A 27,860-nucleotide genomic window follows, 5' to 3' on the forward strand; every position below is an offset into this window, starting at 1 on the left:
TCTCATTGTTGAGCTTAAAATGGCTCAGATTTTGTTGTAAATGTTAATTATAGCCACGTCTTCGACTGTGATAAGGAGCAATTTTTCGGCAAATCTGTCACTGTGAGTGTGCGCTGGGTTCACAGGTCAACAAAAACAGGCTGTGGTCAGGTAAGCGGCGCGCCAGGCAGCTCAGCGGGCCCGCCGCCGCAGTAAATATACGCCAAGTAAACGACAAATTGCCCCGTCTCTGTTGGCCACCTATACACAGTAATCAATACAACCAACCTTTCTTTTGCACAAATATGAACTTCAATGAACCGCGGTTCCTTTTAAGACATGTAAAACATTTCTCGTTTTTTTTTTCTTACTTCAGGAAAGGCGTTAATTTAGAACACGAACCGTACCGCACGAATATGATCTTAGTCCCGCCTGTGCATTGATCGAGCTATATAGCGTGTTTGTTGTCATACTGTGATGATATCAGCCCTAGTTTACCGAAAAACAAGAAGGGAGGGAAGGAAAAAAAGAAAAGCGGAGATAAACAATGAGTCCTCTTTATAAGAACCCAACACACTTTTATTTTACGGTATCAAAGGTCATTCCCGTGATCCGATAAAATCAGGCAAGCCATTCTAAAGAATTACGTTCTTGAGGGCTAGTTGATTCTTACTTGAAGGTAGGTTAGAACTGCGCGAAAAACGAGGACAGCGAAAGAAACACTCGAAACACTCAACAGTGTTTCGCGCTCGTGGTGTGTTGTGTGTTTCTGTCGCTGACCTCGTTTTTCGCGCAGTTTCAACCTACATTCTAAAGAGGCCACCAGAACCCTCGCAGTTTGCTCAACGACATCGCTCACTCACATAGCCTATACCCGTAGACCGCCAGATGTTGTAATAAAAGCAATGAGCAATTAAAATTAAACATGACATTTTTGTTGCCACGGAGAAAAAAAGAAAGAAAGAAAGCTCCCTTCTTTTACCGGGTCATTACTATGGCACGAAAACACCACTCGAAAACATCCATTCCCTTTGGCACCTGAGCACATATACTGAAGTCGCACCGCCTCATTCGGCCGTATAGTTGGATATGAAAGGCAACTGTAGCAGTTCTTCACTGTTTTGTGCCGCAAAGTAGTTCCAAGCCTTGAAGGGTCCATCGCTGTCGTCATGGTGGCCCGTTAAAAGCTCTACATCCACCATTTTGCGGTAGTAGCTCTCGGGAACGGATTCGACCTCGTCCAACTTTGCAAACATCTTGTCGTCGACCGTGTAGACTTCACCAGCTACCCTCTATATCAAAAACGAAAAAAAGAATATGATGTCAGTATGTATTCAACCCAATTCAACGTATTCAGTGAATTTGTGTGATGCGTTGTTAGAGTGTAGCCGAAATAAGACGATGTTGAAGTGGCGTGAAAGCACATTTGAATGTCGTGCAAAGGCAAACGGCACAATTATGGGGACAGCTGCAAGAATTTATGGGCGAAAGAATGTGTCCGTTAATTTCATATAGCGTTCTATTCCCGTTGCTTCGATGCATGCACTAAAATACTATTCGCACGAACTATACAGATCAACGAACAATTACAGTCGAACGTCGCTGCAATACGAAATTACCTGTATACATGTAACGAATGATTCCGTAGGTCCCAGCTGAATTCAATCAATCAAATCAACCAAAAGGAGAACTTTATTACATGATTAGGAAGAGTTCATGCAGAAACATACAGAAACGCTGGATATTGGAATCTATGTGACGCGAAGCTTTCGTGAAGCGTTTAATGAACTGCTAAAAATTTGCCCATTTCATTCCCGCATCTCTGGCATAAAGAAAACTGATTGACGGATTTCTATCTACATTGAGCGCTTCTTCAGCAAAGACCACTACACCGAATTTGCTTGTAAAGCGAAGAAATTTAGGCGTTTCCCACGGCTGATTTGCTACTTTACAATGAACGTACGGGCTGCCACTGATCGGCGGTGCACATGGGAATACAGCACCTGTCGGCATCGTGACAAGGACCGTGTGGCAAAGTTCGCATTCCTGGGTAGCTGAGAGCAGATATGATGGTGAACTATTACTACTACTACATATTAATACTACTACCATACTACTACTATACTGTATTAGTAGGCAGTAGTTAGTACTATTAATAATTGGTATACAGTAATAGTATATAATAATTAGTAATAGTTAGTACTATAGTTCGAGTGCTACTATAGCAGCAGTAATAGTTGTATTATAGTAGCGGTTGTTGTAGAATAGTAAGTAGTTATACTATTCAACCGGCTATGTTGGCGAACTATGCTGGCGAAATTGTGCTAATCGAGAGAGCAGTATGTGACGCTAATATAACTTGCTCGCATCTACCTAATTAGTGGCAATGTTAATTAGGTAGAGGTAGTAGAACCGACCTAATTAGCGACCATGCCTCTGAATACTCTTCGACTCTCAAGAGTTTGAACAGTAATCTTTGCCACTGAAATTTTGAGATTCTAAATTGCCGTATTCACCTTTTCTATCTCGCAATAGCAAAACAAAACAAAACAAAACAAAACAAAACAAAAACCTTTACGCAGATTCAACGCATATTTTGGAATCTTGAGATTCGTGAAGCGGTTCATGAAAGGCTATAAATTTGCCCATTTCATTCCCGCATATATGGCGCAAAGAAAATGCGACGCACGAGAATGTGTTCTCGCCCACCTGTGCTATACGCGATTTGACAACTCTGATATTGCCTCGTATTTCGCCATTTCTTATTCGTTTAAAATGTACCGCCGGCTTCACGGCCAATCGCCCGTTGCGGGTATGTTCCATAGTGTGAAAATCATTATCATCATCTACACGTCGCGATCATCACAGGCAGGTGGTCGGCGTTGGCACGATAGAAGTATTCGTGCTATTGTGGCCTATAATGGTTAGGAAAGTAGGCATAGAAAGGTTAGAAAGGTTTGCTTTATTAAATGAATTGTGCTCTTGATGACGTAAATTTGTTGCAATGAGGGTATTTAGGCATCATTCGTTTTATCACTGAGTAATTCAGTAGAAAACTAGGCGAGCATATAAGAGTAGACGGTCTAGAACTGTCCTACGTGGAGATACTTTGGCAAGGCACCAGTAACATTCACTAAGCTAGCAGCCACGGTCATCAAAGTCCGGGAGAGATTGCAAAGAAAGCTTCGCTTAAAAAAAGAAGACGAAGAAAAAAAAGGAAAGGTCGTGCAAGTTTTTGAGTATACCATAAGTTTGTTAATCCTGCTCTAAATATCTTGTGCGCTAATTGCGGCGGCTTTACCTACACTGACCAAAACTAACGGTGTCGCTGTCACGTCTTCATGACGTCACACTCTGCAGTTCGTCTATTTAAATATCTAAATGCGTTTTCAATAAAAGCTCAATGTACTGCACCGCTATGTTTGAGACTGTCCTGCGGGACGCAATTGAAGGAAACATGCGCATTTTCCCTAACGCAGCTACCACCATCCGCAAATAAATTGTCTCCGACACAATTAAATTGTTGTACACACTCAAGTACACTTCATGAATTACGCTAATTGGCAATACGACGCACTTTCATATAAAAACTAAAGCGCTGCGTTTAATTTGGAGTGGACACAGCAGCCCCTTGTGAGCTATATGTATATATAACAGCAAACATACGTATCCTTCGCCCTTTAGGTCCACCATGTAGGGTACGCTGGAAGATGGCCAAATCACGAGGGGCCACTTGTCAGTAGTTATGGCTTCTCCAACCAGAGACGCCATTCCGTTATCCGGGTCCGTCAAGACGTCGTGGTTCATCTCGCCAACCTTCAGCGTTCCGTAGACGAAAACGATGTGTGTGTCCTGGGCGAACGCGCCTGCGAGAAGGTGTCGCTTTTGGCACACGAGGACAACTCGACAAACGTCTTGATACGCATTTGGGCCTTCGTACTAAAGATATAGCGACCGAACATGTCAAGGTATAACATTTGTGTCGAAAGCGTAAAGGCCACTCCGCAATTGTGGCTGCAACGAATGCGCAGCAGATGCAACGCACTTTTGCATAGCTGATGATGACGCTCCGAAGACGTAGGAAATAAGATATCTGTTTCCTACCTTTAACAATAGGGCAAACACAAGAATAAGCTATTGGGCGTGTTGGTTAGACATATATTGCTATTTCCAGCAGAGAGGACGGGACAGACAAACCGAATTAGATAAGATACGGCACTGTCTTATATATCCTATTTGCGTCTTTCTTTTTCACCGCACTGCCTAAACAATTCGCGCAGCAGTATATTCTTGTTAACTGTATTTGAAATTCAGTGGGATGATCTTTCTCGTGGAATACAGAGCTGTGAACAAGTAGCGGTGGCGCTTATTGGCTCAAGAGACCAACACCTGGCGCACGTGCGCATGCATGAGGACATGAAAAGTGGCAAGGTTGAGTGTGGGGTGTCGAAAGCTGCAGTTCCCCCTTCTCTCGTCGCTGTAGTATACGGGTGTCGTGAGCGTCTGGACACAGGGAACCCCGGTACTGTAGCGCGATGAACTGCCACAACAGTGACACTAGTACTGGGGGCTTGCAGTTACCTGTCAAGTTCTACAGTTTCTCGGTTGAATGGGATGAAAAGAAAAGCAGGCAGGCATGGATAACAGCCGTCCGCAGACTCAAGTATGTCGGAATGCGAAAGTTTACCGCTTTCCTGAGTGCTTGCTGTTCGCGGTAGCGGTGTCGCTTCGCTTCGTAGCTCAGGCACGACAGTTAAATTTGCCCGTGACGACAAGAATACCGCTGCAGCTCTACTTCAACGTGCTTCGAGTGACGTCTTAAGCGCCGTCTTACTTGCGCGTGCGACGCACATTGTGCTTTCTCTTGTTTGTTTGACAGTGCGCCCTCGATCGGTAACATTTCCGCAGTAGCAAGCTGAACGGTTTAGCATACGATTAGGTATAGCCCATATTTTAAGACAGAGTGCTGAGCTTACTATGTGACATTTTGACTCCGCGAATTTGGTTGCGAGAAAAGGCCAGCGGCGGTTTGAATCACTTTGGCTTTCGGCCGTTATTTAATACAGCCGAAAGCTGTATTAATACCTCACAATCCCTGACATGCACAAAAAGTCTGATATGCCTGTTTCGGCAATATTCCAATTGGCTCAGTCTCACATGTTCGAAAAGTTTGTAGATTATCTTCAAGTATTCACAGATGCACCTGTGCACAATAACGGTCAAGGCGCCTCTGCAACTTTTTTTCCTGCCCTTCAACTCAAGTACGGCGTATCTTGCAAATACCTCATCCAACTTCGTCCACAACTGCGGAGCTAGCAGCGATTATTGTTGCACTGAAATACGTGCAAGAGGAGTTAACTACATCCAAGGTTGCCATCTTTACGGACTCCCGTGCTGCCCTTAGCAGGTTACAACGCAGTGAGATTGATTGTCCACTTGTGCGCAGCATTACTGACTCTGCGAGCAAAATTACATCACGTGGGGTATCTCTCGTTGCTCAATGGATACCTTCACACGTAGGAATCACTGGAAATGAACAGGCTGATCGGCTCGCTTCAACTTGCGCTCATAACAACTGTGACTGCCCAGAAATTTTGTGCAAGCTTGATGACGCTCGTCTGCTGATTCGTCGCCACCTACTCAAGCAGCATCCAGACCAGCGCGTCGCAAATGGAACATACCCCCCCCCCCCCCCTGTTCGCGGTCGAGGCTTGCCTCGTCGCGCTAGAGCACAACTACTCAAGTTGAGGGTTGGTTGTGTGAAGGTGCACGAATGTTTATACAGACAAGAACGTGTGGCAAGTCAATTGTGTACGTCTTGTGGCTGCTGCGAGACACTTGAGCACCTTGTATTTGAGTGTCCCGCTTTCAGTGCGCAGCGCATGTCGCTAGTGAGAAACTATCATCTCCGTGGCCTGCGGTGTACGACACTCGAGGAATGTTTATACCCCAGTGCTTGTGCGTCTAAACTTGGTCAGGCCCATCGCGCCCTACTTACCTTTCTTGAATTAAGCAACTTATGTTCACGCTTGTAGCGTGAACATTCAACATTCGGTAGTAGCGTGACCTTCAGTGACCGGCCCTACTGTGTATGACCTGTACTGTGTTCTACTTTAGTCTTTAGATTTGTCCTGTTGCTCTTCCTTTCCTCTTTCCTCCCCTCCTTCCTATCTTCCCTTTCTGTGTTGCTGTCACCTCCCTTCATAAGAGTAGGCAGGCGTTGTGCCCCTTCCGGTGGCAGTTGCCAGCCTGCTCCCCGCTTTCCCTTTCCTGTTAACTGTGTATATCTGTTCAAAACAAATAATAATAATTATTATTATTTAATACTGGTGCGATTAACATGTGCACTTTCGATCGCGATCAAGCTCGATCCGGATCACCTTTCTTGAATGCGACCAAGAATGGTCGCTGCTGCACGGTCCAACATTCCGGATCGAGTTGGTTGAGTTGACTCAGCGTAACGGTGCAGATGACAGTCTACGATCGCAATCTACTGGGTCCGGATCGTGCAAAATCGTAGTCGAAAATGCCCGTGTAGAAGCACCCGATACGGATTGATTTTCATCGCGATACAAAGCACCTGAGTGGCAAGTGCATAAATTCGTTATGCGTTTCGAGAACTCAGGGATATCACAGTCATCTTGCGCGACGCGAATGTAAAATTGTCTCCCTTGGTATTTGTGACGCGGCTTTCCACGCCAGTTTATCCACGCAGTTTTAGTCGTTGACGAATACTTTGCCTTTTTCTTCGTTTTCGTATTTTTTAACGTGCAGTGATATGGCATATATATGGACTGTTATTCCATCTTCTCCTGCCGCTTTTCCTTGGGTCATGTCTTGCAAGGCCCATCTAACTTCATCGTTAAATATAGAAGGATCATCTCTATCCTGTCCATCCCTACTTCGAATGGAGGTAGCGTGGCTACTCTGGGTTTTGTACAGGTCAGTATAGAATTATTTTGCAGCTTTTACTGTATCATTGGAATTGCTGATGACATTTCACTGCTTATCTTTCACGGCATACATCTTGCCTTGTCCTATGCTAAGGATATGCCTCTTTTTTTTTTTTGCGCTCTTTGGCCAAACCTGGCCCTTGTGCCATAAAACACCACACATCATCATGTCAAGTTTTCTTCTCCCTGATTTCATGCTGCGGCCCTTTCTTTACTGCTTCCTCAATATTTCACACGTTATATTTTCGAATATCCCATACTTTCTTCTTGTTGATCAGTTTTGACAGTTCAGCGAATTCTATCTGATTTCTTGAGTTGGATACTTGTACGCTTTATCGTTTGCCTTATTAGTTCCTTTGCTACTTGGGAGAACTTACCTACTGATTGCCTTGGTGCCTTACCTCCCACTTAAAATTAAATTATGGGGTTTAACGTGCCAAAACCACTTTCTAATTATGAGGCACGCTGTAGTGGAGGACTCCGGAAATTTCGACCACTTGGGGTTCATTAACGTGCACCTAAATGTAAATACACGGGTGTTTTTGCATTTCGCCCCCATCGAAATGCCGCCGCCGCGGCCGGGATTCGATCCCGCGACCTCGTGCTCAGCAGCCCAACACCATAGTCACTGGGCAACCACGGCGGGTTTACCTTCCACTTCAATTGCTACTTCTGAAATCAGCCTTGTAACACTTTAATTCATTACCTCTATGTTATCTTCACCTTCCTGTTCTAGAGCTACGTATTTGTTCACGAGTACCCGCCGGAATTCGTCTGCTTTTATCCTTACTTCATCTAGGTTGGCCTGTTTCTTCTTGACTGACTTTACTCTTTCTGTCTTCAAACTGAGAGAAGTCCTAAGCCTCACTAACTTATGGTCACTGCACTTTACCCTACCTAATGCTTCTACATCCTGCACTATGCTGTGATCTGCAGGGAGTATGAAAACTATTTAATTTCTTGTTTCTCCATTAGGGTTTTTCCAGGTCCACTTCCTGCTACTACACTTCCTGAAGAAGGTATTCATTATTCGGAGCCTATTCATGCCCGCGTATTCTAGTGTTCCTAGAATCAATGTCGTAGTTGTAAATTGCTTGTTCCCCCAGCCTGCATTTTCCCTACTTTTTCACTGAGGTCGCCCATGACTATAGTATACTGAGTTTGCTCCTTTCTCATCACTAATTCAACATCTTCGTAAAACTGCTTTATTTCTTCATCATCCTGAGTGGAGGCTGGCGCGTAGGATTTTGCTAACTTAAACCTTTATTCTTTACCTCCTATTCAGATTTATTACGACGACTGCTACCCTCTCACTAATGCTGTAGAGTTCACGAGCGTTGCCCGCTATGTCCTTGTGGATTAGAGGTCCTAGCCCGTATTCGTTCTTATCTAGAAAACATCTGTAGCAGAGGACGTGGCCGTTAGTCAGCATTGTATAAGCCTAACCAGTTCGTCTAGCCACCTCGGTGGTTTAGCGGCTATGGTGTTGCGCTGCTAAGCATGAGGTCGCGGGATCAAGTCCCGGCCGCGGCGGACGCATTTCGATGGGGACTAAATGCAAACATGCCCGTGTGCCGTCCACTGGGGGCACGTTAAAGATCCTCTTGGTGGTCAAGATTAATCCGGAGTCCCCCACTACGGCGTGCCTCATAATCAAATCGTGATTTTGGCACGTAAAACCCCAGAATTCAATTTAATAGTTCTTATATAGCATCACTAAGGCCAATAATATCTCAGGCAATGCCTGATAACTCCTCATAGAGCCCTGCTAGGCTAGCCTCACTCGATAGGGTTCGCGTTTTAAACGTTGTCAGGTTGTTTCCTGTGTCCGGATCCAGATTCTTAGCACCCTCTGCCACGTCGCAGGACTGACCGTCGCCTTGATCAGGCGCTTCGCAGCCGCTGGGCCATGGGTTAATTGCTGGAGTCACGAGGGAAGTAGTGGCCGAATGCTGCACCAGTAAGGCAAATTCCTGTTCCGGGGAGGGAGTGTCTTTGTTGAAGCTTAGTGGACCTTCCTAATTTAGTTACAACTGGACTAGTATAGCCCCATTGGCTCTCGGCAGTTTTTTTTTTCCACTGTCAGACGCCATTTAAGGCCTGAAGATGTGGTGAACTGGAGGAAGATTCGAACTTACGGCCTCCAGATTGGAGGCCCGGTGTTCTACATCAGCTCCACGCCACCGCCATCTCCTCCAAAGATGGAGGAGATATACTTGAAAAGCTTGCGGCCCTTTATACGCAATGCTTCACGATTTCAAGCGCACCAGGTAGATGGAAGAATGCCAACATTATGCTAATGCATAAGAAGGGAGATGTAAAAAAACTGAAGAATTATAGGCCCACTTGCTTGCTTTCAGTGAGGTATAAAAGATTCACCAACATAATTTTGAATAGAATCAGGCACTTGACTTCAATCAAGCAAGAGAACAGGCTGGCCTCAGGAAGCTCAGGATATTCTAAAATGGATCACATTTATGTCATCATTCCGGTATTCGACAGATCTGCGGAGTACAATCAATCTATTTGGCTTTCATAAATTATGAAAACTCATTTGATTCAGTAGAGATACCAGCAGTCATAGAGGCATTGCGTAACCAAGTAGTACAGCAGGCATGTACGTGAATATCTTGGAGAAATATCTACAAAAATTCCACAGCTACCTTGGTTCTACACAAGAAAAGCAGAAAGTTACCTATAAACAAAGGAGTAAGGAAAGAAGACACAATCTGTCCAACGTTATTCAATGCATGCTTAGAAGAAGTGTTCAGTTTATTAGACTGGGAAGGCTTAGGAGTGAGGATCAACGGCGAATATCTCAGCAGCCTTCGGTTTGCAGATGAAATCGTCCTGTCAGCAACACTGGGCACAAATTACAGCAAGTGATTATTGACCTAAACTTGACCGAGAAAGTGTTAGAGTGGGGTTGAAGATTAATATGCAGAAGACAAAGATAATGTTCAACAGGCTGGCATGAAAACAAGAATTCAGGATCGCCAGTCAGCCTCTACAATCTACTCTACGTACAGAAGTATGTTTATCTAGGTCAGTTACTCACAGGGAACCCAGATGATGAGAAGGAAATTTACAGAATAAAAATGGGTTGGAGCGCATTCGGCAGACATTTTTAGGTCCTGACTGGAAGCTTACCATTATCATTAAAGAGAAATGTGCACAATCAATGCATTTTACCGGTGCTGACATATGGGGCAGAGACTTGGAGACTGACAAAGAAGCTCGAAAACAAGTTAAAGACCGTGAAAAGACAGATCGAACGAAGAATGTTAGGCGTAACGTTAAGAGACAGGAAGAGAGCGGTGTGGATCATAGAGCAAACAGGGATAATCGATATTATAATTGACATCAAGAGAAAAAAATGCAGCTGGACAGATCATGTAATGCGTAGCTTAGATAACCGGTGGAACATTAGGGTTACAGAATGGGTGCCAAGAGAAGGGAAGCGCAGTCGAGGACGGCAGAAGACTAGGTGGGGTGATGAAATTAAGAAATTCGCAGGCGCAAGTTGGAATCAGCTAGCGCAAGACAGGGGCAATTGGAGACTGCAGGGAGAAGCCTTTGTCCTGCAGTGGACATAAAAACAAGCTGATGATGATATGGCATCACATTACACCATTCTCGCTACACCTGCGTGACACTGCCGCTCCTGCCGACGCTCAGCTGTGACCCCCCAGAGGAGGCTGTTGTTCTCCTGAGTGGCTGTGGAGCATAGCCACAGTGGGGGATCGACCATGAATCGGGTACGAGCCTCAGTGTCCCCTATAATAAAGAACCCCAGCGACATACAAGAGCCCCTCTAATATAATTGCGCGACTCGGATGAAACATTTAGATGCGAAGACAAGTAAATTAAACGTTATTTGTTAATTAAATTAATAGTAATACATAATTAAACAAAACATTTAAAATATGTATTAAATAAATAAAAGCGCGACGTATTTGACTCTGCTAAGAGCAGTGGTGTACGCTTTCCTCCTACTTATTGCGCTGTACCTACCACGAAATATGTAGAACTTCGCGGGCGGGTGTCGCCTTTCTTGTTTTTGGGGCTGTTGTGGCACTGAAGGGCAGGCTTGTGCGGACAAATTCACAGGAGACACTCCTCTCGCATCCCATACTCCCGTACACAACACGCCTGCGCAGCCGAGCTGCCAGGCGACTTGTTCATTCGCTCCCGCGAGCGGCGCTGCTCAGCAGCGTCCACAGTGCCCCCTGACCCAGGTTGGGAAGTCTATGACTATAGTTGCAAGATACCCAATGGCCCAAACTGTCTATTCTCAAGTTGGCTTAATGGGGGACATACTCAGTGGCCAAAGTTGGCGTAAAAGCGGTTAGATACGGACGGGCATACAGAAAAGTGCTTGAAGTTTCCAAAGAATGATAATCGCATTAATAAATAGACTACATTAAAGCTCAAAGTGCTCGTGAAAACATCCTAACTTGCTCTGCGAGATTAACGATAACCGCCACACAAATATACCAACCTGGTAAGGTCGAAAAAACAGCAACGACGGCGGCAGATATAAAGCACAAGGAGGTGATAGGCGGCGACAAAAGCATTCGCCCGTTTCGGCCCTTGCAAGTCGAAGTTCCAGTAACCGGGTACATCGTGTAACCGTGCCGCCCGTCTCAACAAAGACGCAAATTTCCTTGCAGTCGTACGAGTCTGGATCGCATTCCACACCCTTGTGAAATTTATACTGGCCTGGCAGCAGTCCCCCCCCCCCCCCCCCCCCCCCCCCCCCGATGGCATGATTGAACGACAGCTGGTGTGATATGGCGGCGCCTTTTCTCTTTTTCTCTTTCGAAAAGCACGTTATGCACGAACGTAACACAACGACCAGCCATGACTCCGCCGAAGCACCTGGCGATTGACGCACGTGATATGATGTCAGCAGCATTTTATTACGTTCAACGATAGACGAGGCAACGTGCGCAAGTATGTTTGTGTGCAGGAAGTTGCAGATAGACGAGATGTGTCGTGTGAAAAAAAAAAAAAAGGCAGGAGCGACGGCCCTTTGCAAAATTTGTGGGAGTGGGGGATCCGTCATTCCTGTGGCTGTGGGTGTCAGGTTGTCGGAAACGGCGAATACTTGAGGATGTGGACGAACCCATTTGGGTTCAACAATTTCGTTCATTCAGGGGCCCTGGACATAAAGTCCAACCCATAATGCTCCACTCCACGCTCCCCCTTATTCTTAATAAAGTTTTATTCTTCTTCAAATCAAATCTGTCGCGTTGTAGCGACGGTGAAGAACACAGTAGCGACAACTGTGGAGCACGTAACTAACTCTTTATTCGGCCAAGTTGTGTCGAACAAAACAATTAAGTAACACTCAGGCACAATGATAGCGGCGAGCAATGTCGGCGATGGTCGGAAATCTGATCAGCGGGTTAAGTGCGTCGACTGCAGCTTTTATACATGAGTCATCGAAGGTTTCAGCGTAATCGCTGGTGTCAGGGTGCCTTCCGTAAGTACTAGCTGTACAATTACCGTCACGCATACAATCACGAAGTTCGGTGACACCAGACAACGGATAGAAACGGGGATAACATTCGAGACTACCGATACATGCAAGCGCGTCCTGCGCCGAGCGATAACGTTTAACATTTGTTAGCCGATAAAAAGCAGTTACCGGAGAAAAAGACAAGCACACGATGCTATCCTCTTAAAAAGCATCGTCGACTCCCCCCACCCCCCCACCACCGCAGACAAAACACTATAAGACAGGAAATTGTCTGGAGGCAACTACAAACAAATACCTTCAGTTTCCCTTAAAGGGGGCATGACACGGTCACTCAATAATTTGTGGTTTCCCGCAAGAAATTGTAGCAGAGGGTTTATTACGGCTATACACGCATAAAAACTTGACAGTAAAAGCACATTTCTGTCCAAAATATGAGCCAGAATTCGCTGGCGTTGCGGCTCCGCCTCTTATAGAATTTGTCGAGGGATCAAATACATTAACAATAACTGCATTGCCATTGCGAAAGATGCTGCAAACGAATTCTTGAACGCTACGTACTATCAAAACAAGTAAAATATGTATTTCGTCATAAAAGAATTTACTCGTATGTCTCAAAAATTGTCCCCGAAATAACTGATATCAATGCTCCCATGTTTTCTGTCTGTTTAATACGTAAAGAAGATATCACACGAACTTTAGATATATCAGTTTGAAACCAGCAAAACAGTGCATACCGCTGATATGAAAAATGTAAAGGCCATGAAATGAACAAGTTGAGGACAAACATTTTAATGAAGCTTTAACTTCCCCGCCTTTCTCTCATTTGAATCTCTCTCTCTTTCTGTCATTTAAGAACTTTGTTTACATTTTCGTACATATGCAACGACCAGGGAGAAATTTCAATTACGCAGTCCTTTGTTAGAATGTATTGCGCAGGAGCAGCTGTCATCGGTCGTGAATTGTAATTGCATCGAAATTATAGTCGCAACAGAGAGCACATGTCTTACAAAAAGCGGAACTGCAAGGGCTACGAAGAAGTACGGAAAGGCTGAAATTCTTTTAATTAGTTTTTCATGATAAAATTGGAATTGATAAGGCATCGCATATAAAACCATCATCAGAATGTAAAATGCGCTTTTGTCACTCTAAGAAAGTTGCAGATTTTATAAATCCCACCGATACGTTCAAAAATTCCTTTTTTTTTCGAGAACAACCCGTAAATGGAATTGTCTACCAGCTGATGTTGTAGAATATGAAACATTCGAACTATTTATAAATGCGCTCAGGAACCAATCCCGATTTTTTTCTCATTGTGTTGGTTGTATAATAATACATTCCATTACAGATAATGCAATGTTTTTTTCCTTTGTGTTCAGTTATTTTTCTATTTTTTTCACCATTCTTTTGTGGTGTTATATGTTACAACTATTTTCCCAAAAAATTATGTACGCTCACTCCTGCTTAAGGCCTGGCACCCAGGCTAGCAGTACTGAATACATACATTAAATATAAAAAGCAGGATTTCTGCAAAATATACGAGGGCGAGTCAAATGGAAGGACGCGTGGGCACGGGCACGGTCGTGGAGCAAGATGACCCGATTCCTCAATTTCCACGTCGTTTGTTCTTGATTGCAACACGCAGCCGATCCGACGTTTTACAATATCGGAAACGATTGAGTCACTCCAGGTTTAGCAAATTCATCAGTAATGGCCCCTGACGATCCCCCCCCCCCAAAAAAAAAAAAAAAGCCAACACCTTTTCGGCAGAAATGACGGCCTTTGCTTTCCTTGGAGGTTGTGAATTCAAATGTTTCCACTGTAAGCATTGCCGTCGTGTGTCAGGCTCGTAATAGTGGCACCATGATTCGTCCCCGATTATAATAGCAGATAAAAAGTCGTCACCCTCATTGTGATACCGGATTAGATGAGTCAAGGCAGCACTGAATCTCTCCGTCTTCTGGCGGTGGTTCAAAATCTTGGGCATCCATTGCGCACACAAGAGCCGATAACCGAGGTGTTGATGAATTATGGTGTGACCCGAACCGTGGCTGATGTTCATATGCCCTGCCAATTCACCGATCCTTATACTCCGTTCTTGTCTAATCAGCCTTTGTAATTGTGTTGGGGTGATTGCAAGGTGGCTTTGGCCCGGTCTTGGATCGTCTTCGCAACTTTCACGTCCTTATTTGCACCGTTTGCTCCAACATTTCACAGTGGCCAATGAAATTCAATGTCCAACGTACACGGCGACTAATTTCTTTTTGGGAAACATCTTCAGGTGTCAAAAACCTCACGACACCACGCTGTGAAACTTTTGGAGTGTCCATTATGCCACCAAACCAAGTTCAACCCAATGTACAAGAGCATTAAAGAACTTTTATCCTCACACCTGCGTGCCACTTTTGTAAATGAGAGATGCCTCTGCCTCTGTGCTACGCGCATGCCTCGCAGATAATCAACCGAACCATTTTTGCGCGGGGTGGGGGTAGCTCAGTTTAATTTGACTCGCCCTCGTGCATTAGCAATGCGAAGATACAATGGAATATACAAATGCGAAGATACAGCTTGATAAAAGGCAAAAACGTGTCACTAGAAACAAAGTTCACTGCGCGTATACACAAAACCTCGCAACAAGATATTTAAGTATACTTATATGTATCCAATAAATCTACGTATCTAAGAAAAAGTCGATATATATAACGCGTCAAACAAGGCAAATAAACATTTTGCGCAACCACAGATTCACAGATCACAGCCTCCTTCTCTCCACTCGATCCCTCTGATGTATCGCGCGCGACAGGAGGCGGCGCGCTTCCTCCCCTCTTTTCTCCCTTGCGCATACAAGATTGAGCAACCATAGTCGGCTCACCCATGCCCCCCTCCCCCCCTTACGCTTTCACTCGCACATAGAGCATGGGGCGCTCGGTCACGATGTTACCGCCCTTGGACTTTATACGGAACATGAGGGCGACAGTAACGGCAGGAATGCGCCTGGAGTGTCCACATAATTGCTATCGGAATAATCTCATAAGAATATCCGGCAAGTGAAGCGTCCCGTGGCCCATTACTTTCCGCAAAAGGAGTAACAAAATCAAACTTTCACCATGCAACAATTTGCTACGCCACAAGAATGTCTTTTTTTTTTTTTTTTGTAGAGCGGGGGCACGGAAATGAAGAAACGCATGGAAATCATGTTGGCCATAATCGAATGCCTACTTTGGGCACCTAATGTGGCTACCGAAGGAATATTGAAGAAAACGTGAGGCGCTTGGTCCACAGAGAACCATATATGCATACTGCTCGGTATCCTACACCGGCAAAACAAAATTTTCCGGAGAGGTCGCGCTCAAGCGAACGCGTTGCAATCCGTAGAGTCCCCGCAGTGATGGCGGTGAGCAACCCTGCATTGTTTCTTTTTCTTGTCTGCTAGCCAGAAAACGTCCAAAACTCTGCCAGGCGAAAATCCACTCGGCCAGAGAAAAATGAACGCGCATCGAAGTGCGCCGCGTGGTGGTCGGGACAACACGATAAAAACGTATGCGCTCTGGCTGGCTCTGCCTGTCCGCGGGTAGCGAGAGTGAGTGAAACCACTTTATTTGGCCCATAATAGACGCGAGTAAACTCAACGTCACCTGGTTAGGCCCACTCGGGGACCATCAGGTGAAACCTGACGGCCCTCTCGCGGGCCCTCTGGACTGCCAGCATTTGAGAGGTCTGGTCCTGGGCCCTAATGAGCTTCATAATTTCCTCTTGGGTGAAAGGGGGACCGGCAGAGACGCAGCCCCATGGGACATGCTCAAAGTCCGCATAACCACCACACAGGGGGCAGTCCGGGCGTGGGAACCGTTCGGGGTACATTGTGTGCAGTGCGGCGGGGCTCGGGTAAGTGCTTGTTTGCAGAAGACTGAGAGTGACTGCCTGGGCCGTGCACAGCGAGGAGTGCGGCAAAGGCAGGAGTCTTCTTGATAGACAATTATGCTTGCAGATCTTCTTGTACGAGTAGAGAGACTCGGGTCGCCCAGGAAAAGACACGTTACCCGGCGCACTGTCAGTCAAACCTCGTGCAGCCGAGGGCGCCTCCTCATTGGGGTTGAGCAAGGCACGCTCAATGGTTCCAAGGTGCGCAGCGAACCAGGCCAATGAGCGATGTTTGAGGTCTTTAGCGTTTTGGATGATACGTAGGGCCTGGGGAGCCACCATTTTCATCTGAAAGGTCCCGACAACGGCCTTGGAGTCTGAATAAGTGGTGTCATGTGCACTGTCCGTCAATACAAGAGCAATTGCAACCTAGAAGTGCGGATGGTAGCTGAGGACTTTGGAATCACAGTCGATGACCAAGAGCCTGACAGAGTTTCACGTCGGCAAGCGGGCGTACAATTTCGTGCGCTCCTTCCTTTCCTCGAGGTCCACTAGACTCAAGATTGACGAGTTTACAATATTTACAATTTACAATATAGTTTCTGACCCACGAAATTCAGCTTGGGCCAAAGGGAACGCCTCAGGGGGCGGTGATCTCCCCGACGCGGGTAGCGAGAAAAAAAAAAAGTTGAAGAGGCTCAATGTGCCCTCAGGAATAAAAGTCAAAGTAGAAAAATAAATAACAACGTAGTTACCTTTGCTGGCTTTAGTGTCTTGACATGAATGCTTTGGCGCAGGTGAAAAAAATTGTTGATATTCTTTTTTGTGACGTGATGCCACAAATGAACGACCACAACGTTTCGCCTCATCCACGTCTCATCGGACCTCGCTGCGTGCCTTGTCAACTGTCTTATAGTGTATTGATTTGGCTTGTCTCGTTGTATGGTCCGATGTACGACTTTAGAAAAGCCAACGCACCTTTGGCGTCAAATGCTTATAACAACATTAAACCCACAATGTTCCGGAATTGAAAATCTAAAGCACTACTTTGGAAATGTCAATGCACCTTCTCCACCAAAAGTTTATGAGAACTTCATACCCATAAAGTTCCCGAATTGAAATCCATGCGCTCCGTAGATTCCGCGGCCTCCGCGAGATGCCGCGACGAGCCCGCTCGCCATCAAAACGCCGTTGAAACTTTGTGCGCGGATGGGGCTCTTTGCGTTACGATATGTGACTCCCGGTGCATGGGCGTTGCCGCGAAATCCAGCCCGATTTCGCTATGTTCGCGCTGAAATGCCTTTTCGAGCGTGAAAAGGTTATTCTACACAAAATCCAGCATGATTTCCAGCGCCGGGGGTTGTTTTGGTCGGCGGCACACGACAGCACGAGAAAATTTCGGGAGGGGGGGGGGCACAGTTAACACTCCTCCACGCGCCCAAAAGCTTTTCTTCCGAAAAGGGGCGGGAATCTAAGCAGTCCACAGTAGATTTGAGTGTTCTTCGTTCGGCCGCATATTGAGGGCACACGCAAAGTACGTGAGCTATTGTCTCAGGAGTGTGACAGACGCTACAGTCATGGTCCCGTGCTTGTCCAATCTTGTGAAGGTATCGGTGGGTGTATGCCGCATCCAGCCGTAATCGATGAATGAGTGTTTCCTGTTCAATTAGAAATTAAGTGCTGGCTTAAATGCGCTAAAATTTTGCCAACGTGTTCTTGAAGGTACGAAGATTACCTCACACAATACAGATAATGATCGAAAATTAGGTGTCATTCCCCCTTTAATTTACTCATACATAAACCCCTTCCATATGCACTATAGCTATTGTAAAATTACTCTCTCCTTTTTTTCTCTTTCTATTCCCCTTTCCCCCACCCCCAGTGCAGGGTAGCAAACCGGATGCTCTTCTGGTTGACCTCCCTGCCTTTCCTATCCTTGTTTTTTTTCTCTCTCTCTCTCTCTCTCTCTCTCTACCTAGCAAAACGAGCAGATCTCTATTGCATTTTATGGGGTTTCCCTCACATGCCCCGAAATTGCAATCCCCAGGGCTAGCGAATCCCTACTCCTCAGCAGTGGGAGGCCACGCTGCTCAGCTCGAATCCAGACGTGCGAGTCTGGGTCACACAGCGGGCAGAGGCAGCCGCCAGGATCCAGTGACTTACTTCTAGCCGCCTGACCACAATTGGCCTCCCACCAATTGACATTTTAGTTCCACTTTAATATGGTTCTGAATAAAAGTCTTTCCTCATTCTCCTCCTACCGATGCTACAATCATGAGAGCAAGAAACTAAAACACATGTAGTGAACAAAAATAAGAAACAAAGTTCCAGAGTTCGTTAGCGATGGTAGAAGGGCTTAAAGGCGCACAGCATGTACTGTTTCGGGCCATAAGCGGCGATTGCGAAATGGTGCCTGACACGACCTCATTGTCCTGTGCGCCAATAGGTCTTACGATTTTGTATGGTGCGAAATAGCGTCGCAATAGGTCATCATCGACGTATTGGGCTCCAAATACGGCATTCAAACACGGTCGCGGGGCTAGTACTCCACGCAGCCTCGTCGAAGATTGTAGTGTCGACTGTTGGTCCTCTGCTGGTTTTTGATGCCCAGGCGGGCGAGTTGTCGGGTTTCTTCGGCGCGCTGGAGATGGGCGGCGACGTCGAGATTCTATACGGCGGTGAAGTGCAGCATCATGGCGTCGACAGTTGTCGTCTGGTTCCTTCCGTAAACCAGCTTGAACAGCGTGATCTGCGTTGCTTCTTGCACTTCCGTGTTGTAAGCGAAGGTTAGGTACGGAAGGACGGCATCCCACGTCTTGTGCTCGGCGTCGACGTACATTGATAACATGTCGACGAAGGTCTTGTTCAGCCGCTGCGTAAGACCGTAAGACCGTAAGCACGGTTAAATAAGATATAGCTAATTAAGGCACTCGAACCCACGACCTTTGCTGGGAGTAGAACCCGCGACCTTTAGTGTCAATGAGGGCACACTTAAGTCACAGTTAAGGTAGAGGTAATTAAGGCACTCGAACCCACGGCCTTTGGTGGGAGAAAACAAGTAATAGGAAGTAACAACGCACTAGAATGAAAATGACAACTAATGTAATGAATGTCTCGTGAGCGGGCAGGCTTTCGCCTTCATCCTCCTTAGCGTATGCTGAAGTAACTGTCAACTTTTGTTCCTAGGAAGGCGTAGTCGTCCAGTTCGCCTTGCGGCGGTGGGTCAATAGGGACACTCGACAGTCAGCCGGCATCTGAATGCTTGTGTCCGGACTTATAGACCACGGTGATGTTGAATTCCTGGAGTCTAAGACTCCATCTTGCTAGGCGACCAGAAGGATCCTTTAAGTTTGCCAGCCAACACAAGGCGTGGTGGTCGCTAACCACTTTGAAGTTCCTGCCGAAATTTCGCCGTAGCTCAACGATCGCAAGATACTCTTTTTCCGTCATAGAATACTTTGCCTCCACTTTCGACAGTGACCGGCTAGCGTAAGCTATTACGCTTTCAAATCATTCCTTCCTTTGAACTAGCACGGCACCGAGGCCTGCGCTGCTTGCGTCGGTGTAGATTTCCGTCTCGGCGTTTGCATCAAAGTATGAAAGTACCAGTGGCGACTGCACGTCGTTCCAGCTCCTCAAATGCGTCGACCTGCCTTATTTGCCACTTAAAGTCGACGTCGGATTTCGTGAGATGAGTAAGCGGCTCCGCACTGCCTGGAAAGTCTCGGACAAAGCGCCTGTAATAGGAACACAGGCCAAGGAATCTGTGCCATGCCTTCTTGTCGGCGGGCCACATGAACTTAGCGATGGTAGCGGTCTTCTGCCAGTCGGGACGGACTCCAGACTTGTTGATGACGTGGCTTAGGAAGAGAAGTTCTTCGTAAGCGAAACGGCATTTTTACGTCTTCACGGTGAGTCCAGATGACTTGATCTCCCCTAATACTGTCTGAAGCCGCCTCATGTGATCGTCGAAATTTTTGGCAGACTACATCATCATCCAAGTAGACAAGTCTGCCACTTTAGTTCAGCCAAGACTGTGTCCATCACGCGCTGGAACGTTGCAGGCGCAGAGCAAAGTCCGAATGGCATAACCTTGAACTCGAAGAGGCCGTCTGTCGTGATAAACGCTGTGTTCTCTCAATCCCTCTGTCGACTTCAATTTGCCAGTAACCAACCTCGAGTTCCATCGATGAAAAGTACTTAGCATTGCAGAGCCGGTCTAATGCATCGTCTATCCGTGGGAAGTGTACGTCCTTCTTCGCGATTTTATTCAAGCGGCGATAATCGATGCAGAAGCGCAGAGTTCCATCCTTTTAGACTACAGGAGACGCCCACGAACTCTTCGATGGCTGGATAATTTCGTCGCGCTGCATTTCATCAACTTACTGCTTTATGGATTCTTTCCCACGTCGAAATTCAGTACGGGCTCTGACGGAGTGGCCAAACGGGGCACCTTCGGTGATTATGCGACGCTTAGCAACTAGTGTTTGTCGAATCCCTGATGATGACAAAAAACAGTCCTCGTATTGCTGGAGAACCTTGAGCTGTTCTTGCTTATCCCTGGGAAGACTCGGATTAATATCAAAAGTTGGTTCAGGAGCGTGCACCATCGTTGTAGCTTCGGTAGAATCCGAGGGGGCGAATGCATCGCTGACGGCTGCGACTTCCTCAGTGTGTGCGATCTTCGTGCCTTTCAGGTTTTTGTACTTCTGGCTGTAGTCACCATTACCGGTGCTTTTCCTCCGTGTAACTGCACGATGCCCCTCGCGACGCCGATTTCACGGTCGAGTAGCAGGCGTTGGTCTTTCTCGACGATGGCTTCCACGTCTTCGGATGCTCTTGCCCCGACGGAAATCATGATGCTGGCGCGATGCGGAATGCCGACTTGGTCTTCGAGTACGCTGAAAGCACGCTGGCTAGAAGTCCTCTCAGGCGGTATCGCTTGGTCTGTGGAGAGCGTTATGAACTTAGACTTTAGGTCAATGACTGCGCCGCGTTGATTCAGAAAGTCCATGCCGAGAATTCCGCCACATGAGCACTCTTGCAGGATAACGAAGTCCAGTTATGCACTGTAACTTTTACAGTGCAGATTTCAGTCGGCGTTATAAGATGTCCTCCAGCTGTGCGGACATGAGGGCCGTCCAATGTAGCCTTGACTTCGTAGCGACTTTGTAGTCTTGACGGAGTAGTCGGCTCCTGTGTTAGGGTACCTACCAAGTTGACATTTCCAAATTCCCTGAGTTTTCCAGGTTTTCCCTGAGTGCCTTTGCTAAATTCCCTGAGTGACACAGAACGTTGTTTTATGTCAAGACGGGCTGACACCATGTCGCCCGGTGCTATCACCCTCTAGTAAGCATGCTAAAAAAAGCGAATTAATCCTGTTTGAATAGTAAGGAGTAGCGTTTATTTTATTCAAAAAGAAATCAGGAGGGGTTAACCCTCCCTTCTGATTGTTTTGTTCGCTGTGCATTTTACTAATTAGTAAAATGCACAGCGAACGAAACATCTGAAAAAGAATGGTAAAATTCATTGCAAATCAAGTCGAACATTCTCAAATACGAATAAAAAGGAGCTACATACAGAAACAAATATTTTCGAATATGAGCTATTTCTATCAACTGGTAGCAAGGTCATTGGCATGAGGTCCGAACTGCGTCACAAGTGAGATTATCACCAGATGGTAGGTCAACCTCAACTGTCCTGACATACTCTCAGGCCGCGTACAACGCCTCACAGTTGCATTTCACTACTTTAAAGAGTTCATTTTGGTTTGGATGAAGGACAACTGCATCTCAGCATCGGTCAACACTTTGTTTATTGAGCTCAAGCTCCTTCAAAGTAGCGGCGGCACGCTGCCTTTCCCGTTCATTCCTCAATGCGTAGGTCCTTTCTGTTCTCGTCCTCCTTCCACCGCGCGTTTTCCCCACGGACTCCCTAGGGGCTGTGAAAACGTCCGAAAAAATGAATGCATGTTTTTTACTGCCCTTAAAGGGCCCCTCATCAGGCCCCATAGCAAATTTTCGTTATATGCTGGAAGTTATGTGTCCTTTAGGGACCGTTCTGCCGCAAATACTTTTCAAATCGGCTCATTTATAGCCGGGATCGAAATATTTCAGTGCCGCGAACCCATGAGTTCAGGAGGCGAGCTCCACTGCCAAGCGAGGCACTCCCCACTCGCCCAGTCTAGCCTCCGCAAGCGAAATTCCTTCCATGCCTTCTTCCATACCAGACCTCGAGGATCGCGTGACGCAAACGTCACGGGCTCCGTCTTCGTTTTTTTTTTTTTTTTCCTCGCTTTTTTTGCGGCGCGGCGCACCTCCGCTGACGGGGTCGCGCGCGAACTGTTGTGATTGTCTCGTTTCGAGCAGCGCACTATTTTTCACGCTATGCACGAGAGCACCTTATTAGCGGTATAAGTCAGTGCTACACGAATACTGAGGCAGACACGAGCTGATCCCAGATCATGATCCCGTGCTGGAACACGGTGGAAATTGACATAGTTTCGGCGTCTGCGCGCGCGACTGCACGACGTGGGAACAAGCAGACGAAACGGAAGTACATCTCTCTTGCTGCGGTTCGAAGTAAAACAAAAAGAATAGAATAGAATAGAATAGAATAGAATAGAATAGAATAGATTTATTTCCATCTACTTGATGTAGGAGGCTGCTAGTAAAAGCTGCTCCAGTAGAGGCAGCTTGACGAGGCCCGCAGCCCCCTCTACAGAATATTCGGCAACAGCATACATGCAAACACATATGCATCATACATGCATATATACATATACACATATATATACACATACACATATACATATATATACACATACACATATATATACACATATATACTCTCATGAACCCACATACTCGCATATACACATGCACACCCCTATCCATACAGAGCCACTGGTGACTAAATCAAAAATACTTAGGGTAGCTTGTGTGGTTCTCGTGGTGAATACAGGAAAACATGCAGACATTCGGTTTGTGTGTCCTGCTATTTCTCTAAGCTTTTCTTTGTCTATTCAAGCAACATATTACACAAGTAACTGATGTTGCCTTGAATAATTCTCGAAGTCACGTGTCACCACGAGCGACGTCACAGTGCAAACACGTGTACGTCATCCAACGGCTCGGAGCGCGGCGGCCGCGAGAAGGGAAAACAGCGTTCGGTTTGAAATTTCAATTTGTTCCGCGGCGCGTAGCGATATAATAATTTGCAGACACGATCGTTATCGTTATCTGCGCTTGTCAGCTGAAAATGGCCAGACCTGGTGAGTGGCCCTTTAGGGACTGAAATCGCCACAGGCAAATCCGAAAAGGACTGCTAGCACACATATTAGGCATATCGGTGCTAGTACTGTGACCAGAGATGCCGCGTGGACGCGTGTATAATTAAGGAAAGATTTGGAGGAAGCTTTAGCTCGGGTGCTCCTAAATACATGTAAAAGGAGAATTCGTTTTTGCCGGCAACCTCTGCCCCAAATTTGGTGAAGTTTGTTGCATTTAAAAGAACTTAAAATTTAGTGACTGTTGGTTTCGAATTTTTGATTTAGGTCGTCAATTTTTATTAAAAATTGGCAAAAATCGAACATTTTCAGAAAACGAAACTATGAAGTTTACAACTCTGTAACTCAGCAAGGAAAAATGATATCACAGTTCTCTGAATTGCATTTAATGGTACATCTAAAGCAGAGAAAATTGATATGTCACACATGAGTCCGCAAAAAAAATTTGTAATATGGGAATAGAGCTCTTGCAGAACCCTTGGACACAACGTAACAAATTCACGTAAGATATAAAATGACAAATCGAATTTGTCCGCTTTCAATTATTTAATGGATGCTGTTTGCAGAACCGCGATATCTTTTCTTGATGCAGAGCTATTAATTTGTAAACTTTATGCTTCTATATTTCTGAACCCTTCAAATTTTTGAGAATTCTTGTAACAAAATTCAGGCCTTAGATCGAAATTCGGCTTCCAGCAGTCACTAGAATGACTTTCTCTCTCAAATGCAACAAATTTCATTAAAATCGGTCCAGGGGTTATCTCAGAAATACGTTTTTGCGTTTGACATGTATTTGAATAGGCCGCGTCAGAGTTGGGCATTCAAAGATCCCTGACGGCTTCTCAGTCGGCGATCGTCGAAAATCTGATCAGCCGGTCAATCGCGTCGGCTTTTATACACGAGTCGTCGATGGTTCCAACGCGTTCCAGCGTAATCGGTGGTGCCCACGGCGGCCGCATTTCGATGGGTGCGGAATGCGAAAACACCCGTGTACTTAGATTTAGGTGCACGTTAAAGAACCCCAGGTGGTCGAAATTTCCGGAGTCCCCCACTACGGCGTGCCTCATAATCAGAAAGTGGTTTTGGCACGTAAAACCCCATAACTTAATTTAAAATCGGTGGTGCCCGCGTGCCTTCCAGAAAGTACTGCGTAATTCCCATCGCACATACAATCAGATTACACAAGGTACGGCGACAATAGACAACGGACAGAAACATCGATAACGTTCGAGACTTCCGATACAAGCAGGCACGTCCTGCGCCGAGCACTAACGTTTAACATATATGCTAGCCGGTGCATGCGGTCGCCGGAGAAAGATAAACAAATACACGTGTCAGTATTGAAAGCGCGAATAAAAGACAACATTCAAGCTACACTACTAGATTCGTGTGACTATCCTTGAGCCCTTGAACTCTGGCTCCATTTCTCATACCTTAATTTTGCCCTACCATATGCGTTTCTTAACTGTGCTGCACATGTAGCGCTTCTTCACTCTGGACAGAAGTGACGGGAACTTTACATATACGATTATACCCTGGTTGGTGTATTGCTTATTCCTCTACTGTCTCATAAGACGTACGTATTTCTGTGGTTTTTCGGAGCACGGTCCTGTCCCAGCTCAATGGCGCAGGAGTGATGTCACATATGTACTGTTCCTCATCAGGGTGACCTCGCGAAAAGGCAGCGCTCTGTTGTCAATCGCGCTAGTTTGCATGCAGCCTCCACCGTAGGTTTCATTGGTGAAAAATATGCATCTTTACAGTTGAAACTGGCTGGTGCAGGTGGTCGGCAGTGTAATATATTACTCAAGCAACGGTCATACTTCCATTTTTATTCATGCTCCCAACAACGAATGCGGCCATGCGATACGAACGCACTTCAAAAAGGACGGAATAAAAAAAAAAAAGAAGATCCGACGCACTGTGGGAATCGATGTTACGCAAAGCAGTTTGCTAGTAGCTGACTAACCAGTATCTTTTGGCATTACGCAAAGAATTACCAAGTGGACCAACGTGTTTGTGTGATACTAAAAGCTATACGTGTCCGATGCGAGCGTTTGTGTTACGACAGCAGCAAGACAGTCGATGATGATGACGATCGTGTGGCGCCGACGGCATGATTTCTACTCCGGCCGTTCGACGCGGCCGTCTGCCGTCTCATGACATTCCGATCCTTGGATTCTACATAGGTACTGCATGGACAAGCGTAAGCGAAAGAAACACGAATTGTGACGTCATCAGCGACTACGTGTTATACAGTCGTACGTACCGATGACTGTGTGTCATGCATGTAAGATATAACGACGATGCCATTTAGCACTACGGCGATGAAAGGTTAAAACTAGCTTGAGCTGGGCCGATGGTGAAGGCGGTGTCGACGTGGCGTTAGCTGCTACGAGGAGAGCACGGGGGAATGTAGGCGGATCTCGGAGATCGGTGTAGTCCAAACACGACGTCTCAAAGCGCGAGCTGTCACGAGTGATGTACCTCCATGACGTTTTCCGCCGACCAGAATAATGTCCGCAAATTCAACACGCGAAGTTGTGTATGACGCTTCGCTAAACACTTAACATTTCCTCAGTATTTAGCTGTGAGAGACATTGCATTTTACATGGAAGAAAAATCTTGGCAATTGGCATCGACATGTTATCCGTGTTAGAAAAACACTGCCCAGCGAAGCTGTCATAATGATTCTTATCACTCTGGTGAGTTGTTCTAGTCAAACATGACCATTTATCAATGCGTAAAAGAAAGAGTTAGGCACGCATTTATTATGAAAAAAAGTTTGCTGCTACTTTCACCTCTCTCTAAAACAGGCCTCCAAAACACGAGTTACTCATGGCTGCTAACACGACGGCGCGTCATGTAGAGCATTTACATAGTTAATTCACAAATACCATAGTAGCAATCACCTTAGAGAAAAGTTTCGTGGTTAAGAACGAGAGCCAATCAATTGCAAGCGATGAAATATTTCATGGTGGCCCTCAGTATAAGCTTTATCGACAATATGGCACACCCCTCGCGGAACGGTAGCAACCGACTCTCGGTATGACGAGGCACGCATTGTTCGCAACCCATCAGTTCACTACAACTTCGAATGGAAACCGTAAAGCATTTTTTTACAGCGCCAATTGTAATGCCTAAAGTATTCTCGAGGTATTACAGCGTAGCTTAGATTGTCTAGAAAAGGAAAGTTCAACACTTTTTGCCTCACCAAGTCTCGATCCAGCGTTGTTCAATTATACAAACGGAGAACTATTCGCTTCGTCGGAACATAAAAGAGAACCTCGCAAACCTTCACGAAGAAAACACTACAAGCCTTACATATTTCATTTGATCTTTGACCCTCCACCGGGGAATTATTATATCTTCAATATGTCCCATACTACTAACGATTGACGCTTCGACTTCTTTCTGGCTACAGCCATACGGTCCAAAAGGCATATTTCACAAAAAAATTTGGGCCGAGCAGCCAGTGTCAGTTCGCCAAACAGATTCGTGATGTATATTAAGGCGGAAGCCTTTTCCTGAAGCAACAATCACCAGTAATTTTCTCGCGAGTTGAACGTGTAGAACGGAAAAGGGAATATATATTGGTGCATTCCTTTTCGTATTCTGCAAATAGTTGTAAGCCTTCATTAGCTTTACTTCAAATTACTGCCACTTAAAATAAACACGTGAAGAACCGCCTAATTTTGAGAAGCAGTTAAAGAAGCAAGCGGTGCTAATAGAATCTAAACTGCAGTGTTAGTTAAGTCCTCGTGTTATTGCCGAGCGTTCCTGCGAAGAAATGCAAAAGTTTGATATTATACCATGAACCAGTCGTAGTGAGCAAACCTGTTTTAACGGATTAAAATCAAAGTAACTGTTGTACAAGTCGTATATAGCTAGCCTTTGTGACATACTTGTTGCACAACGGCAGGTATGGTATCATAACTGGATTCTTGTATGCTATATTTTTGCGGTTGCCGATCCGCGCATGAAAAACCTGCACTGGTCTGGTCTACGCTCCTTCGGCTGGCACTGTAGCGTTGCCTTTGAGAGCTGCATTGTCGTCTAAGGAAGAAGCTCTTTGAATAAATTTCGCAATTGAAGACGTAGTAAAATTATATATTTGAAACGACCGCCATAAGTATACAAGCAGAGATAACGAGGGCGAACAAACGAAAACACCGCAGAAATCGCCCGGACATCGCAACTGCAGGAGACGACAGGCGTGAGTCCGTGCCCTGACGTCACGATCGCAGCGCTCGCAGCGCCCCTGTAGCTAGTTCTCGGGGCTAATAGGATTGTGCGC

At 45.9% G+C, this 27,860-nt stretch overlaps 1 protein-coding gene across 1 annotated transcript; it reads right to left on the bottom strand.

Annotated features, from left to right (window-relative positions):
- Positions 1 to 520: 520 nt before the first annotated feature.
- Positions 521 to 11,628, bottom strand: LOC129385104 (gamma-glutamylaminecyclotransferase-like). The gene is made up of 3 exons (XM_055071131.2): positions 11,434 to 11,628; positions 3,646 to 3,845; positions 521 to 1,271 (listed from the first exon to the last, which is right to left on the bottom strand). The coding sequence occupies exons 1-3, from the start codon at positions 11,555 to 11,557 to the stop codon at positions 1,047 to 1,049; spliced, it is 549 nt and encodes a 182-aa protein (XP_054927106.1). The 5' UTR covers positions 11,558 to 11,628; the 3' UTR covers positions 521 to 1,046.
- Positions 11,629 to 27,860: the final 16,232 nt, after the last annotated feature.

The sequence above is a fragment of the Dermacentor andersoni genome, chromosome 5, assembly GCF_023375885.2.
Source record: "Dermacentor andersoni chromosome 5, qqDerAnde1_hic_scaffold, whole genome shotgun sequence".
In the NCBI taxonomy this organism is placed as follows: Eukaryota; Metazoa; Arthropoda; class Arachnida; order Ixodida; family Ixodidae; genus Dermacentor; species Dermacentor andersoni.